The sequence below is a fragment of the Neofelis nebulosa genome, chromosome 13 (genome assembly GCF_028018385.1).
Source record: "Neofelis nebulosa isolate mNeoNeb1 chromosome 13, mNeoNeb1.pri, whole genome shotgun sequence".
Taxonomy (NCBI): Eukaryota; Metazoa; Chordata; class Mammalia; order Carnivora; family Felidae; genus Neofelis; species Neofelis nebulosa.
This window is the reverse complement of record NC_080794.1, coordinates 77,529,214-77,545,007: the sequence shown is the minus strand read 5'-3', so window position 1 is coordinate 77,545,007 and position 15,794 is coordinate 77,529,214. Positions and strand designations below refer to the sequence as shown.

Below are 15,794 nucleotides of genomic sequence, written 5' to 3'. Positions count from 1 at the left end.
CAGTCAGTTAAGTGTCTGACTTTGGCTCATGGTGATGATCTCATGGTTCGTGGGTTTGAGTCCCGCATTGGGCTCTATGCTGGCGGTGCAGATCCTGCTCGGAATTCTCTATCTGTCCCTCCCCTGCTCTCTCTCTCTCTCAAAATAAATAAACGTTTAAAAAATAGATATTTCAGAGGATTGTGTCCCTTTGTAAGAGAAGATGTTAGGGAGGATTAAATAAATAAATAAACCTAAAAAAAGAGAGATTTCAGAGAACTGTGTCCGTCCGTAAGAGAAGATGTTAGGAAGGAAGGGTGTTTGAGGGCCGACTGTTTTCTTTCTTTGGGAGGTACTAAAGACGAGATGAAAACTGGTCCTACACCGTTTCATTTGGCCCAAATGACTGGGGATGGAGAGGAAGCCGAACCGGGAGGGTCGGGACCTCACTCCCGAGACATGATGGGTGCTTTGTCAGGAGGATTGAACACTTCATAATGGTCCTAAACGGGGTTGTGCAGATACGTAGTAAACACCCGTTTCTCCAAGAACAACACAAAGCCCTCATTTGCGATCGCCACGGTGCAAATACTCCTACCATGGTTACTCTCAAACTACCACCATGCTGTTAACCAACTCGCGAAATCCCTGAAAATACACCAGTTGGCCAGTCATGAGCTGGTTCCAGCACAACGCTGGATAAACTTCCTCTGACTTCAGTGTTTCTCTCAGTAAAATGCGAATCCCCTGAAGTTACCATCCTGTCTCCAAGTAGAGACATCAGTAGGAGGTGGGTCCACTGTGAAAAACAAAACCATGAAAATGTTAGTGTTTTGGCAGTGCTGCATGTGCTCAAAATTAGTTTGAAACTCTTTTCTGTCCACTGGCTGCGTTCCTCTTAGGACCAGGGATCTGTGCCGACAATCTTCTCTCGTAAAGCAGCCTGTCCAGGGTTCTGCTCAGAGCAGTATATCTGGTTTTATCCTCCCAATCAGGGTTATACTCTCTGCAGCAGACTGACTCAATTAGCCCTTCATTCCAGAGTCCAATTGTGAGTCAATTCTGAGGTTGTTAAACAAAATGAATCTGGTGGCATTAGCCTCGCGCTGAAGGATAGTAATCCGCATCACGGCGCTGTTCGGTTAATAGGCTGCTTGAGAGACTACAGGAAACGGGGACTTGGAGACAGAGCGACCTTTCGTCCAACTCTGGGGGACAGGCCGGAAGCACGGGACTGCCAGGGAAAGAGAGCCGCTCAGGTTGTGTGCCGAACTGGAGCCCCAGCTGCCTGAACCACATTTGGCCTTTGCGGAGTTAGGAGCCCAGGAGCACTAGATCATTAACTTTCATGACCGGGAAAATTCTTCTGAAATTAACACTCAGTCCAAACCGGATGCCATTGGAGCCAGTTGAGTAAGCCTGAGCCACCGTTAGGATTTCCTCTGAAAAATAAATCCTTTAACCAGGCTACAGAAAATGGCCCGGTTTTATGCCCTTCAGTGTGTTCAATTAGAGTCTGAAAACACCAACTAGGCTTAGACGGTGGGAGATCCGGGCACCCATACAGGCACGCATAAGCCTCATTTGGAGGATTTCGCCAAACCACTTAGCTTCAGCACCTGCCCCGGGGATTGGCGGTGATGGAACCAGACACCTATACAGAGGGCACAGATGGGCACAGGTAGCGAGGCTCAGACACCCCTCTTTAAAAGGGTTCAAGGAGAGACCAGCCCCTCACAAACACCGTGCTGCCTTTGCAGTGGCAGTGAACTTAGAGGACTTGGTGGGCCTTCTAACTCTCTTCGAGTTAGAGTCGTAGTAAAGGGACACCTTAATGGGCTTCCTGCGGACATTTTACAAACCTCTGATATCCACACATCCCTCCTCGCTCTGGCCCACGGATGCAAGGTTGTGTCTATCCTCAAGTATGCTGCGTAAATACAGTTTCTTGCGTGGAAAGAAGTAAAAGCAGCCCTGTGTGTGTGTTGGCTGCCGGCGTGGGGAAGCTGAAGTGAAAAAAGCTGAGACAACCATCCATTGTCTCCCATAATTGCTGGATAATTTAAGTTCTCTCGGAGTCCATTGTGTTCTTCACTCAGAAGCAGAGCTGTTGTCTGCTGAGATGACCTCAGAGGTGGCCCCGTCCTCATTCAGGATTTCTCCAACAATACCCTCCTCAGATTGAAAAACAGCCAGTTAGCCACAAACAGTCCTCTTCCTCGCCCGACCAGCGTGTCTGTTGTCCCTCTTCACCCCCTTGGGTCTCTGCAGTGTCGCCACCGCTCAGGGCTTCCCAGTGGACTGTGTGGGTCCCTGGGGAGTCCCCAAACTGCAGATACATACAGTAGTTGGTCAGTGGTTCCTCCATGCACCGCCTCCCACCAAAGGCCCAGTCACACAGTGACACCTCACCCAGAGCCAGCGTCCCTGTCCCTCCTTCTTTCCCCTCCAGTTCTGGAGAGACGAGCCCCTCCTCCGTGTCACTTGGCTGGAATAAATCTCTGTCCCCTGGGCTGTTGGATGGGAGAGAACTTACAAGACAAATACACGTATTTTTAAAGCCAGCAGGAATTACGGGAGCAGATGGGCTGTAGGATCCTATTTTGATGCCAGGGACATGTTTCTGTATAAAGTAAATATTTTCCCAGTGTGGATCTCTGGTGAGTGTGTAGAGAAGCATATTTCCTAAAGATGCAAATAAGTCTGTCAGAAATAAATATTGAATGCAAACTTCAAAGCATCTAGATTTTTCCAGTTATAGGCCCTGAAGACTTCTCTGCAAATAAGCAGACACACAGGTAGGCAAGGGCCGGGTGAAGGCGGGGACAGCGAGGGGGGCAGGGGAGGTATATAAGAGAGAATGCTAACATCCTAAGAGTTCACATTTTATTTATTTATGTATTTTTTTTTTTTTTTTGGTGTGGACAAAGGCTTGTCAACGAAGGAATAAAGTTACGTTTGTCCAGAAGCTAATGTAGGGTATTTCAAATCACACCCTTTTTGCCCTTTCTTCCCACTGTAGATCTCGCCTTGCGGATTTTTTTACCAACTGCCAACCGGAGTCAAGGTCTGCCAGCAGCTGCCTAAAGGAAAACTATGCTGACTGCCTCCTCGCCTACTCAGGGCTTATTGGTAAGATCGGGGAGAAGCGGGACGGGAGGAAAGTCTGGTTTACAAATACTCACAGACTCTTCCCGTTGTAGCCTGTGACTGTCTGTGAAAGGAAGAATCTCCCGGTCACCGTCTGTGCTGGGGCTTTGCTGTTAAGCCCTATAGGACTCACCTGTAAAAAAAAAAAAAAAAATAAAGCAACTGAGGATCCTGGATATGCAAGGGCAGAGGCAGGAAGCAGGGAGTATCGCAGTGCAGGTGAACTACAGTATGAGCACCTGACAAGCATCTCAGGTGGAGAACTGACCACACAGAACAACAGCAAGAAAGAAAGCGTGGCTGTGGAAAAGGGAAGCAAGTCAAACCAACTTAACTGAATTAGAGAACGTGGAAGTCATTCAGTCTGGGGACATAGAAAAGGCTGTTCCCCAGAAATGGCCCTTTGGAAATAAAACCCCTAACTAACTGGGGTCCTTCTCACCATTGGTATTCTTGGTAATTCAGCTCCTGGTATGCAGGGAGTGATTTAGCCTAAAATTTCCCTCTGAGAACAGACATAGCAGAAACGGTGTTTTCTGCCTCTCAAGACCCAAGAAGAACCAGGTTCTGGGCATTCAGGGCAACAGCACAGGTAGGGTAGCAGTGAGTTAGAAGAGTCACAAGCGAGGCAAATTTGTGTCTGTGGATCAAGGGGTAGGCAGGAAGAAAGGCAGGTGTTCCGGATCCTGGGGCCTGAAGAAGCCTCGATGGCAGGCTCCGTCACGATTGACATTTGAGGACAAACGCGTAGTGAAGGCTGTGGAGGGGTGAGGAAAATCACAGTCGTCAGAAGTGTGATGGCTCAGCCATGGTGTGTGTTCCTGCCAGGATCGCACAAGTCACCAGGCGGGAAGAACTTCCCACCAAGAATGACAGCACAGACTACAGTTTTTGTCACCAGAGTGCCTTCAGCAAGAGCTTTTGAGAAAAACATCAGCGGTGGCACTTAATGCAGGCATATTACAGGTGCCTGCACACCCATCCCAGGGTTTTTTGAAAGGATACCTGTGTTCTCTTGGGCAATGCCTTTCACCGGTGTTGTTTACCATTTTTGTGTACGTGTCCCAATGAGTGTATCTTCCTTGAGTCAGTATTCCAAATTCGCATTCACCCTTTCCTTTTCTTAAGTCTCTAGTAGGGGTTACTTACCAACTATGGAATTATAGGTTTAAGAACCAATGGAAGTAATTAAGGCATGCTCATTATAAAAAGTTAAAAAAAATACAGAGAAACCCAAGGAGACAGTAGGAAGGATCTACAACTCTACTCCCAGACCTAATCACTATTAACACCCTAGTTCATATCCTTCCAGGTATACATGCTCATTAAATCCTCCATGAGTAGACAAGGCATGTTGCTGCCAGACATTTCTGGCTTGGCAAACCATTACATGCCTGAGGTTGATGAAATACTCATCACGTAATGGAATGAAATGGTTGAGGCAACGCACTTTACAGACCAAAATTAACTTCCCTCTTGGGTCTGGATCTTTCCCTCTGCATTGGTTCTAACTTCTTTTAGGACAAAGCCTGTGCCTGCTTCTTCCATGTTGTCAGAGATCCACAATGGTGCCAGGCATTCAGTGGCTTCTTAGTACACATGTTTTAACCTCTTGGCTCAGTGTTTGGGGTGCCTTTTCCTTTCTCACTCAAAGTTAGGTGCTCACTGTCTGCTGTGGGTCAAAGTTCCCATCACAGAGTGTAATGGGAGATCACGTAGTTCAGATTGGTAAGGAACGTAGGGCAAAGAAGATATGTCCTTGACCCAGAAGAGCTCACAAAGAAATTTTTCTTCTGTCTATGAACCGAATATATCCTGTGGATCACTGACCACCTATTACTTCTTACATCCACAAAAATGTATAAAAACAGAAGGCTTCTTGGCATGAATAGGCATCGCCTGGTGCAAACCACCCAGAAGAAGACATTTGGGTTGTATTAAGTATAAATTCATTGTTTATTTGGTCCAGCACAGAACTCATCAGAAAAACCATGAACACAAGACGATGTAGGCAAGAGAGACCACCCAGCATTTCTTTGAGGACTTTTGAGGACTATTGAGACAATACTCTAGAAGCCATCAGCTTAGAGAATTTCCGTTGTTTATTTCCAATTCCTTCACAATTTGGAAGACTTCATTTTACATCAGTTGAGAGTCTGGTGACCAGAGGCCTTGTTGTATATGTTCAGGATGTGTGGTAACCCAAAGGATAGCATCTAAGCTTCCCGTGTTGCTTTGAAGAAGCCATTTGCTTCCAAGGAAAGTGGATTCAAAGTCCTAAAAGGATTTTTAAGATATGTAAAACCAGTTCTATCTATTTATGAAGATTAATGACATTTTCGAGAAAATGCAAGGGATTTGGGAACTCATGCATTCTAAGTTAATTCTCTCCTACTCCATAACATCCATACCATTTGTGCAGAAAAAAAAAAATACCCTAAGCGCAGCTGAAGGAGTTCTGTTATAATTTTTTAAGTAAATGTGTAAATTATTTTATGTGCTCAAGATAAATTGCCAAGAAAACGCACTGCTTAACATAATTTCCCACTCAGCAAACACAATGTTTGTAATTATCCATGGTGCATCCACCATCAGAGGAACATTTGTTTTCTCTTTTAGGCTATAGAAAAGTCTGTATCATCACACAAGAACAAGATGCCTTGTTTTTACTTTTTTAGGTACAGTCATGACCCCCAACTACATAGACTCCAGTAGCCTCAGTGTGGCCCCATGGTGTGACTGCAACAACAGTGGGAATGATCTGGAAGAGTGCTTCAAATTTTTGAACTTCTTCAAGGACAATACATGTCTCAGTGAGTTTAAAAAAAAAAAAAGAAAAAAGGAAGCAAACACAAGCGTGCTCTCCTCTCTGTGTTCAAGCCGTACCTTCAGGTCTCTTGGGTCTGGCTCTTCTCTCTCTCTGTCTCTCTCACTCTCTCTCTTTCTGTCGCTTTTTTTCCTGATCTCTGATGGTGATTCCAGCATCTCTTGGCCACACTACGCAACGCAGCAGGGAACAGAGCAAGTCAGTGCTGCTAAGTCTGTGAATCCAAAGGCCTAAGAGAGCAAGAGATTCAAACAACGGAGGGTACATTATGTCGGATAGAACACTCCTACCCACAGATCAAATTTTGATCTTGGCAACCAGCACAAAGTCTGTTCCAAAGGTTCTTAAAACCTGGGCACGATATACGATGTGAGAAGCTCAGACAAATTAGATGGGGGTAGGCCTCCAAGGGCTCTCTGAGAAAAATTAGAACGTTAACATCAATAGCCCCCTGGATGATCAGGATTGGCTCAGAGGAGAAGCAACAATTCTTGAGTGGGATAAGCTGGCGATGTGGCCAGGAGCCTCAGGATGTGTTATCTCGGGAGACACAGTTGAGCACTAAGGGGGCCCCTGCTTGGAAATAGTTTCGGCTCTGATTGCGGTGTTCTTCAGGCTGTTAGAAAACACGTTTCCCAAAGGGTGAGGGATAGAGACAATTGTTCAGGTGTGAACAATGGGCATGCGTTGGACTGGGCCAGGTCTCCCTTTTACCCCCTGAGATGTGCACACTGGAGGTGACAGTCCAGCTGAGATGCTTGAGTACCTCACTCACACGTTGTGGCAGCCACCTTTAATTTATTGGGAACCTTCGACTCACTCTGTAGGGAGTGCAATATATATATTACCTCATTTACTATAATCTGGGCAAGAGCCCTCGGAGATATGGGTATTATTGTCTCCATTTCACAGTTGAGTAAACAGCTGTTTATTCGTATAGACCATCCATGCAAAGATGGATCCGAAGCCCGAGTGCCTTTCTCTGCAGCCCCTGTCCCCCGTGGGGGGACTCATTTGCTTTTGCCTCATTCCTGATATTTAAGGGCCCATTGGCCAAGAACAACTGCCCGAACGTTGGGAACCAGGTGTAGCTTCCTGGTGAGAGGTATTGGAACAAGTTTCTAGGAATTAAGGTTCAGCCACCCCTCTGAGAGCCGTGATAGTTCTCCAGGATGCTTTGCTATGCAGTGACTGACGACCAAAGAATTAGCTACCAATTTACCATGTATATGGAAAAGCTTTTAAGTGTTATTTATTCTAAAACCTCTCTATTGTTTCCTTTGTTGAAAAGACAAATCTACACGATTTGCTTACTAGGTACTTTTAATAATGCGGCTATAACCAAATGTTTTGATCATCTTAAAACTAACACAAGCTTCTGGACACCGAAGTGAAATTGAAAATCACACACATATTCAGAAGTGCGGAGACATTTGCTAAGATGTTGGGTGTACCGCTGAATTGTACCTCGGATCTCTTGTTTGGTCTTGACTTAAAAAAAAAAAAAGAAATGTATGTATATATCCCTCTTTTCCACATCCTGCATAGTCTTCTGGCAGAATGCAAGTTTTAATGAAGATAAAGCAATGACAACATAGGTTAGTATGGGAGAAGATCATACTCACACTGGCTGGACAACTCCTCTTTCGTGGAGAAATTGAAGGTGTCCCTGCTTAATAATATTTTGGTGAAGGGGAGAATAGTCTGGCATATTTTTGCTAATGACTTTTCAATAAAAATAAATACATTTGGTCTTCAATAGGGACCAAAGCCAGCCAGAATTTTTCATAGTCATTCCATTTATACTTCGATCAGAAAGGGCACGGCATACCAAAGACGCAGCACCTGTAAATTCACTCTCTGGCCAAAGACTCCAGAGTAGAAGGATTTGAAATTTGTAGGTTCCAGCTCAAATGCATTAACCTAATTCTTCTGCCTTCAGATTAGCCGGAGCTCTCCCAGATGCCTCTGTCATGAGCACAACTTTAACCAATTGTTTATTTCTGGTTATTGGGAGTGGGGGGAGGAACGGTTAGGTTTAAGCCAAAATACCTGGCCAAGATGAGGGGAAGAGAGAGAAGAATGAGCTTGCGGTGGAGGTAAGTTAGCAGTTACTGTCACTTGGGTCTTTCTCCAGAAGCTACTTTCACCTCCTAGACCACTGTATCTGAACTGTGGTTCCCCATTCCATTCTTACTGCTGCTTCTTTTCTTTTTAAGTTTCTTAATTTTGAGAGAGAGAGAGAGAGAGAGAGAGAGAGAGAGAATCCCAAACAGGCTCCGCACCATCAGCACAGAACCCGATGTGGGGCTTGAACTCACAAACCTGTGCCGAAATCAGGAGTCATGCCCTACTCCTGCGTCATCACCTCCAAGCATTTCTCATCACGGAATGTATTGCATATGTCACTTACATGCCTCTGCAATCCACATGGGACCCCCGTGAGGGCACAGACTCTTGTCTTTTGTTGCCATCACGGATGTTCACTGCTACATGTTTAGCACAGAGCAGCTCCTGGCACTTAGTACACATTCCATTCACATTCCATTCAAGTAAATGAATGAGCAAGTGAACCAACTCCCCAAGTGCAAGGCAAACACCCCGGAAAGCACAGGTGGTTCCAATAATTGGGAAGGGGTCTCTTGAATCCACATGAGAGAAAGGACGGTTGTGCGGTTTGTGGTGCTGGTTGTTCTGGGTTATTCGAGGCAACCAGCCCGCTGCGTCTCTCTTTCTCTGCATTCTACCGAGCCAGTAAGCCGTGTAACACGGCTAGGAGCATAAAAGGTATTTATATTCATTCAAAGCTGTTTCTTACAGCCTAAAAAACCGTAAAGTTTTGGAAAACAAGCTTCCAGTTTGCCTGAACTTAAAGGATAACAATTTTAGAACAAAATGTCACTTCTAAGAGGAAGATTAGGCTTCAATTATTCTGTCTGGTATATCGAAAAAATGCCAGCAAGGAGTCATATATTAACAATTTGCACATTCAGGTCTCAAATGGGGGAGTTTGATTTCTTACACAATGAATATGAAATAAAAAATTCCTAAAGCCAGGCCAAATCCCCGAGGACCTGATTAAAAACTGTTTTTAATTCATTGTGGGGAGGGGAACAACACACAACCAATTTACTCTTGCCATAAAAACAATCTAATCCCATGCAATTGTAATAAGCTTTTAAAGTTCTACATTTTAAACTTTTCATTTAAGCAGGGCTGCTCCTACCTAATTATGCAGATTTTGTTTGGAAGACTGGGAGCGGAAAGGGAAAAAAATAATCTTACTTAAATTTTCGCTATATATTGATGAGATTTGGGGTAGAAGTTTCTTTTAAAGAAACTGGTTCCATCCGTACTCTGAGCAGTGCCTGGCTCACAGAGGCTGCTCGGAGAGTGTATAGGGTGCTCCGTGGTGGTAAGAAATCACAGTTTTCGCTGTGTGATTTCACTGCCTGCCAAATTAGTGTGGATGCCACCAAGTTGCCTCATTCTCATAATTAAGGATATGTTACTTTTTGCAAAAAAGCACCAACTAGTTTGCGTTCCGAATAGATTTTAAGAGCGCGGGAGGATGTTCTTGAAAGATGGGACAGTGATGGGGATCCCAAAATACAGGTTCGAGGCTGGGTTTCAAAGTGATGAGCATTTCAGGGCAAGCATCTTGCTCGGCACCTGGTACATAAATAGGAGCAATATTTGTTGCACGTTGAACGTACCTAAGTGTCCATCGCAGTGTGTAATGAATGAATTGATTTCTGAGCACCTGACCTGATGGCTGGCTCCCAGCATGTGTAGGGTGGATGGATGGATGGGTTTTGTTCAGAGAAGTCCAATACTGCAATCTGAATTTCTAGCGTGCCCCTCTGGCTTCGTGTATCCTGTCTGTTACATTTGCTGCTTGACTTTGAAATTGGATTTCCTCCTGTTTTACTGCAGAAAATGCAATTCAAGCCTTTGGCAATGGCTCCGATGTGACCGTGTGGCAGCCAGCCCTCCCAGTTCGGACCACCACTGCCACCACCACCACAGCCTTCCGGGTCAAGAACAAGCCCCTGGGACCTGCAGGGTCGGAGAATGAGATCCCCACTCATGTTTTACCACCTTGTGCAAATCTGCAGGTAAGAGCTGAGCCCAAACTCCCAGCTGGAGATCTCCTCTGGGTGGGGGGGGGGGGGGGGGGACACGGACCGATTTCCTACACTGCATTTAAAGATAGATGGCTGATGATGGAGGGCTGCTTGGGTTTGAATCTTAAAAGTGCATTATAACCACGATAAATGGAGATTGTGAAGTGCCACAGAGTGGGGAGAAAGGTGGGTTCTGGAACGGATGCCCATTTCCGGGGAGTGTGACTTTGGTCCAGGTACCCGTAGTTGGCCTTGGTGTCCTCACCTGTAAAATGAGGGGGCTAGGCAGATGAATCTTTAAGCTTTGTGTCTGTGGAGTGAGTGGAAGCGTTGAGTCGGGTCCTGATTTGTATATTACGCTCATTCTGTGTTCTCTACAAAGCAGCAGCGTATTGAAAGAGAAGGTATTCTTGGGGTTGTCGCCATTGCTGGCATTTAAACCCAACGTGGAGTACTTAATTCTGTCTGAAGGTGAGCCAGAGACAGTGTCGCTAGGGAGGTGTTAACTCCAACGTAGAGTCCTGTATGGCTTCGTTCTTCCAGAAGCAGAAGAAAATGCTTTTCCAAAGTAGGAGGAGCCGTGTGGAGCTACCCTCCGAAGCCTCTCGTGTGAATAGAGGCCAGGGAGAATGGCTGAGAGATTTCGTTGGGGTTAATCCAGATCTACAAGGGCAGACCCATTGTGGGTCTAACAGTGCTTTCCTGCCTTTAGTCAAAACAGAGCGTTTATTTTCCTTTTTATTGATTTTTTTTCGTAGCAACGAGTCCTCAGCTATTCAGCAAGACGTTGCGTATTTATATGTTTGCGAAATATTTTCACACATTTTTACCTTATTGGACGCCATCCTCCTGAGGGTTGTGGAAGACTGATAGTATTATCGCTAGCCTCGTTCTTGCACTTGAGGACACCAGGGCTTGGTGAGGTAACACTTTTGCTGGAGCCTACGGAGTTTGTGTCACAGAACTGGTGCTGGGGGTCTAGGAGACTCCTGTTGCTTTCGTGGTTCTTCCTGTATTTGGGGGGGTAGTGGTGACCACATGATAATGTCTGCTTCCTGCCATGCTGGGGAAGGGGTCACGTGCGAGGCCCTGTGATATCACTTCACACTTGTCCCTGCAGTATACCCTCCCTTCTCTCTCCCCACCCTGCTGCCCCCAAGGAGAAGGCTCACCGGAATGTTCACCAGAAACCTTCTTTTACCAATACCTCCCTGACCCACAATCCCCTTTGTTCCCTATAGACCACTGGGGCAGTGTTTTTGCTTCTGATTTGCTTGCTGTCTTCTCTCCCACAACGTCTCCTCTCTTCTTCTTGGATCTGCTACATTTCATTCAGTGACTCTGGGTCTCTGCCCCGTCCTCCTATGTCTTCCCCGCGAACATGCCCCCTCGGACACACTCAGACACACTCACACACGGCACTAAGGAGAAGGCAGGCAAGGAAGCCGCACAGCCTAGGGTCTACCAGATGTTCTTCATGCTTCTAAAGCATTTCCTGAGTATGTCCAATCTCCAGAGCACTGTGCAGAAACTGCCAGAACTGGGAGGAGGATTGGGGAATATTATAGCATCTAACTGCCCCGTCTTGCAGCGGAGGCCTCAGGCTCAGGAAGGGGAGGTGGCTCGCACAAAGTCCCCCCAGCCGGTGAGAGGAGGGTCTGGAGCCAGACATCGCACCACAGAAACAGGATCTATTCTTTGTCTCCAGCCAGTGCTCAGCGTCCTGCGTCCTCCTAGGTCAGCCTTCGGTTCTCGTTGGGTCCACTCAGATTCTAGCGTCAGGAAAGACAAGTGGCCAGATGAGCGATAGGACCCTGTTGCCATTCAGTGATAATAGTGGGCCAGAGAAGGTTCCCGGCCGGTAGAAGAGACAAGCTCTGGCCGCAGCGTGACCGGGTTCTTTTCTGCACGTGTCTGAGTGCACAGAGCATGACCGCAGATGCAGCATTTATCCGGTTTATTGAGCTCTTTCCGTGTTGGGGAAACTTCGTGGAGCTGGGTACTCAAAACATCTCTCTCCTCGGTGAACTTAACAAACAGTGGACAAGATGCCGCTTGTCAACATTTTGGGAAGGTCAGACCGAATTCACAGAGGACATTTCAGAAGAATAGCCATCGTTGGGAACTCCACGAAACTAGTTTCCTCCGCGCGAGACGACTCTGTTAGCCATAAGGAGGCATTCTCCCCACTTTCCTGTCCCCTGCTCCCCCCGCCCCCCACCAAGAACACGGCGACTGACTTCTGCTTCCTCTGGTGTTTGCGTGTCTTGGCTACACAGTGTTTCGCCTCCGACACAGATCTGCCCAGCCACCCCTCCCTACAAGGAGGGCTCTGTGCCGCTGCAAGGTTGCCCTGGCAACATCAGGGGACACGTGCGCTCTGTTCCCAAGAAACAGTGCCTTTCCTTCCCCTGTATCAGTGACAGGAAGTCTGCCTCCTAAATAGAGGGGCGAAGTAAAATTAGAGTGTGATGTTTATGTCAAGGCCGCCATTTAACTTCTCAGCAGAGGGGAGATGGAAGTGTGGGACTACCGAGGGTTGAGCAGGCTGCCCAACTTCTCTACCCTGTGCCATACACACAGAATCCACATGCCTTGGAGCTAAGCCCTATTTCACTTCCAGGGAGCCCTTCAGGTTCCACCACACCTCACCTTTCTTCCGAAGACAACGACCTCCTTGAGCCTGTTTCAGCACATGTGAGGCAGGGAGCGAGGGCATGGGCTCTGCAGCCAAGCTTGTGTTCAGACCCAGGCTCTTATCCTCACCGACATCATGGCTTCTCCAAGCCTCAGCTTCTTCCTCTACAAAACTCAAGGATGACCAAGCTGCCAGAGTCGAGGGGATTAATGGGGGTAATGCTTCAGTCCCTGGGGCGGAACGAACACTCCAGAATGGTGCTTTAAAAATGTCCCATGCGATGCCTCATCCCGAGTCAGTTGGCCACCGGGTCCCTTGACGGCAGATGGAGGGGGTGTTGTGCCTTGCTTGCAGACGTCCTTTCCTTTTCCAAATGAGTCAACTGAGGCAGGGAAAGGCTAGTGACTTAACCAGAATCACGTAGTACTTCTTTGGAAGGGCTGGGATTTTGGACCCAAAGCCAGTGTCCTTCTGCCTTATTCCATGAGCTTGGACAACCCGGGCTCTTTCTTTGAATTAGGAATGGACAGAAAGGAGGAAGTAAAAACCAGAAAAGGAAGTTATGCAGTATGCAGTATTGTCTTTCTGCAGTTGACTTATTTCACTTAGCATAATGTCCTCCAGGTTCCCGACCTCACATGTAGGATCTAAAAACATCAGGCTTTTAAAGCAGAGTAGAATGGTTGTTACCAGGTGCTTGGTGGTGGGGGAATATAGGGGTGCTGGTCAAAGGCTACAGGTTGCAGTTAGGTGGATGGATGGGATCTTCAGCTCTCATATACAGTATGGTGATGATGGCTAACCATACTGTACTGTATACTTGGAACTTGCCAAGAGAGCAGATCTTAATTGTTCTCACTCTCCACCCAAAGTGGTAACCACATCAGGTGACAGACACTATGTTTATTAGCTTGATTGTGATAAACCTTTTGTCATGGATACATGCATCAAAACATCACTTGGTATTCCTTAAATATATACAGTTATACCTCAGTCAAGCTTGGTTGGGGGAACAGAAAAGTCGGCGAGGAGAAGCTGGTTTTGACAGAGGAGTTATGACCCCCCATGCTTCCTGAAGGCAGCTATTCAAATAATAAGGAAAACGCAAAGTTCCTGTTTTAGGTTGGGATTCTTTGTGCAATTCCAGGAGACAGGAAATAGGGGAAAGACTGAAAGTTTGCCAGTAAAAGTTTTTGCAGCTTGGTGATGTCTTTAGAATGACCTATACTAACAACAGTTGAAAGAATCATTGGAGGCCAGAGGATAGGAGACGAGTGAGTGATAGGAGACGGGCCTTCGGCTCGAGAACGTGGTCCCTGGCACTGATTTAGGACTCTCGCTTTGGAGTATCACTCCCAGGAGACTCATTCTCTCCATCTGTCCTTCTTTGGCCTGCCTGGCTGTCTCCAGATAAATTACCATTTGCCGGGGGTCCTAGAAATATCTTAGAATGGCGTTTGTCCCAGCCGCATGTGTCATTACTCAGAATAGAACTGACTTAAACCAGCTTGGGATCCATTGGTAACAGATTTGGAGAAAGTCAACTATCTTTGGCAGCTCTAAAGTTCACTTCCCTTGAGAGGCACCCTCTTGTAATATTTTAAAATATACAATAATATGAGAAAACTCTTGGGGACTTGAGTTTCTGTCTTAACATTTGAGATAGATTTCCCCCTCGGAAAGGAAGAAATAAGAATAAACATTTTCAAAAGTCGGCTTCAAAGTGCAATTATCAACAGACCAAGTGCAATTCTTTTGGAGGAATGGGTGGCCTTGGGTGTGGGGCATACGGGACTCGTCTGCAGTTCCTATGAAAGGCTCGCCTTTAAAAAAGGAAAGTTGATTGATTGGAATAAAATGTCATAGAAATGTCCAAGTGCTAACCCCCTGAGGTGATAAAATGCCAGGTTTTGGGTAACCCGCCAAGCTCCCATGTCAGGATTAATTGGCAGTCATATTAGTAACAAGTGTGACGCAGGCTGTGCTATTGTTGGCATATCCCTTTGACTTGTACAAAGTGGTCACGTGAAAAACAAAGGAAGATTAAAAATTCTACCAATTATTTCATCTTACGTGCACTTGAGTGGTCTGCTAGCTGGAAAAAGCTCAGGATATTTAAACCAAATGGACTGTGCTTGTCGCTTATTTAAAGTAAATATCTTTGGGAGATGTAAGTAAGCATCGGAAAAATCCCTACTTGGCATCATTGTTCACTACTTAAGTCTGGAAGCTTAAAGTGAAGACCCCTTAAAGTGGCATTTGTAGGTCTTGGATGCCATGGTCAAACAGGTTGATACCTCCTCTTGGCTGCAGCTGAGGACCCCGGGGAACATTTTGCTGTCTCTGCCCCTGCCACTCTTTCCCCACGAAAGAGATGTGACAGGAGAAAGCCTGGTAGATTTGGGGGGCACACACTCGGATCCATGGCCGGCAGGGTTGGTGTGGAATAGCTGTGACCAGTTAGAAGGCTCTGGTGAACAGCACAAGCCACAACCAAAGTCAGGTGTTTTTTTTTGTGAGCCAAAGAAAACGTGTGTGGGGAGACATGGAAGGCCAGAGGTTGCAGACGGATCTCAAGTAGGGCTCCTCCCCTCTCCCTAGCGGGACTTTTAAGGCAGCATTCTCGGAAAGAACCAGCAATGCAGCTTTCTCAGTCATAGAAGAGATGCGAGCACAGTCCCGCGGGTAGCCTTGGTGAGGATGCTTACTGCAAAAACCACCAGTGCAGAGGCCGGCTGTCCCCTTCCCCACAATAACCCATCATCTGCCTTGGTGGTTGGACCACACTAACCCTAAGGGTCCCACAACAGGGCCACTGCTGGCCCTCAGTGGGCCATGGGAGCAAAGGCCTTGAGGTGGGCCTCTTTCCTGGAGGAGAAGATCTGCAGCATCCACTGGACTGGAATCCACATCGGTATCTCGCTGGCCTCCCTTACTCCCTCCAGTTCCTTTTCTTCATGGAGTACAGTTTGAAGCCTATAGAAATGGTCTGGGTGCTTGTAGGATGTAGGATGTTTACAGGTTGCTGAGAGGGACAGAGGGCAGGCAAGATTTGCCTATCCATTACACTCCT

At 46.7% G+C, this 15,794-nt stretch overlaps 1 protein-coding gene across 4 annotated transcripts in view; it reads left to right on the top strand.

Annotated features, from left to right (window-relative positions):
- GFRA1 (GDNF family receptor alpha 1) overlaps positions 1 to 15,794 on the top strand; it is a 211,990-nt gene that overhangs the window by 172,877 nt on the left and 23,319 nt on the right. For all 4 annotated transcript variants that reach the window (XM_058697877.1, XM_058697878.1, XM_058697875.1 and 1 more), the window contains 3 exons: positions 3,002 to 3,111; positions 5,808 to 5,942; positions 9,893 to 10,074. In XM_058697877.1, coding sequence (XP_058553860.1) covers positions 3,002 to 3,111; positions 5,808 to 5,942; positions 9,893 to 10,074 — 427 coding nt within the window. The remainder of the gene's footprint in view (positions 1 to 3,001; positions 3,112 to 5,807; positions 5,943 to 9,892; positions 10,075 to 15,794) is intronic.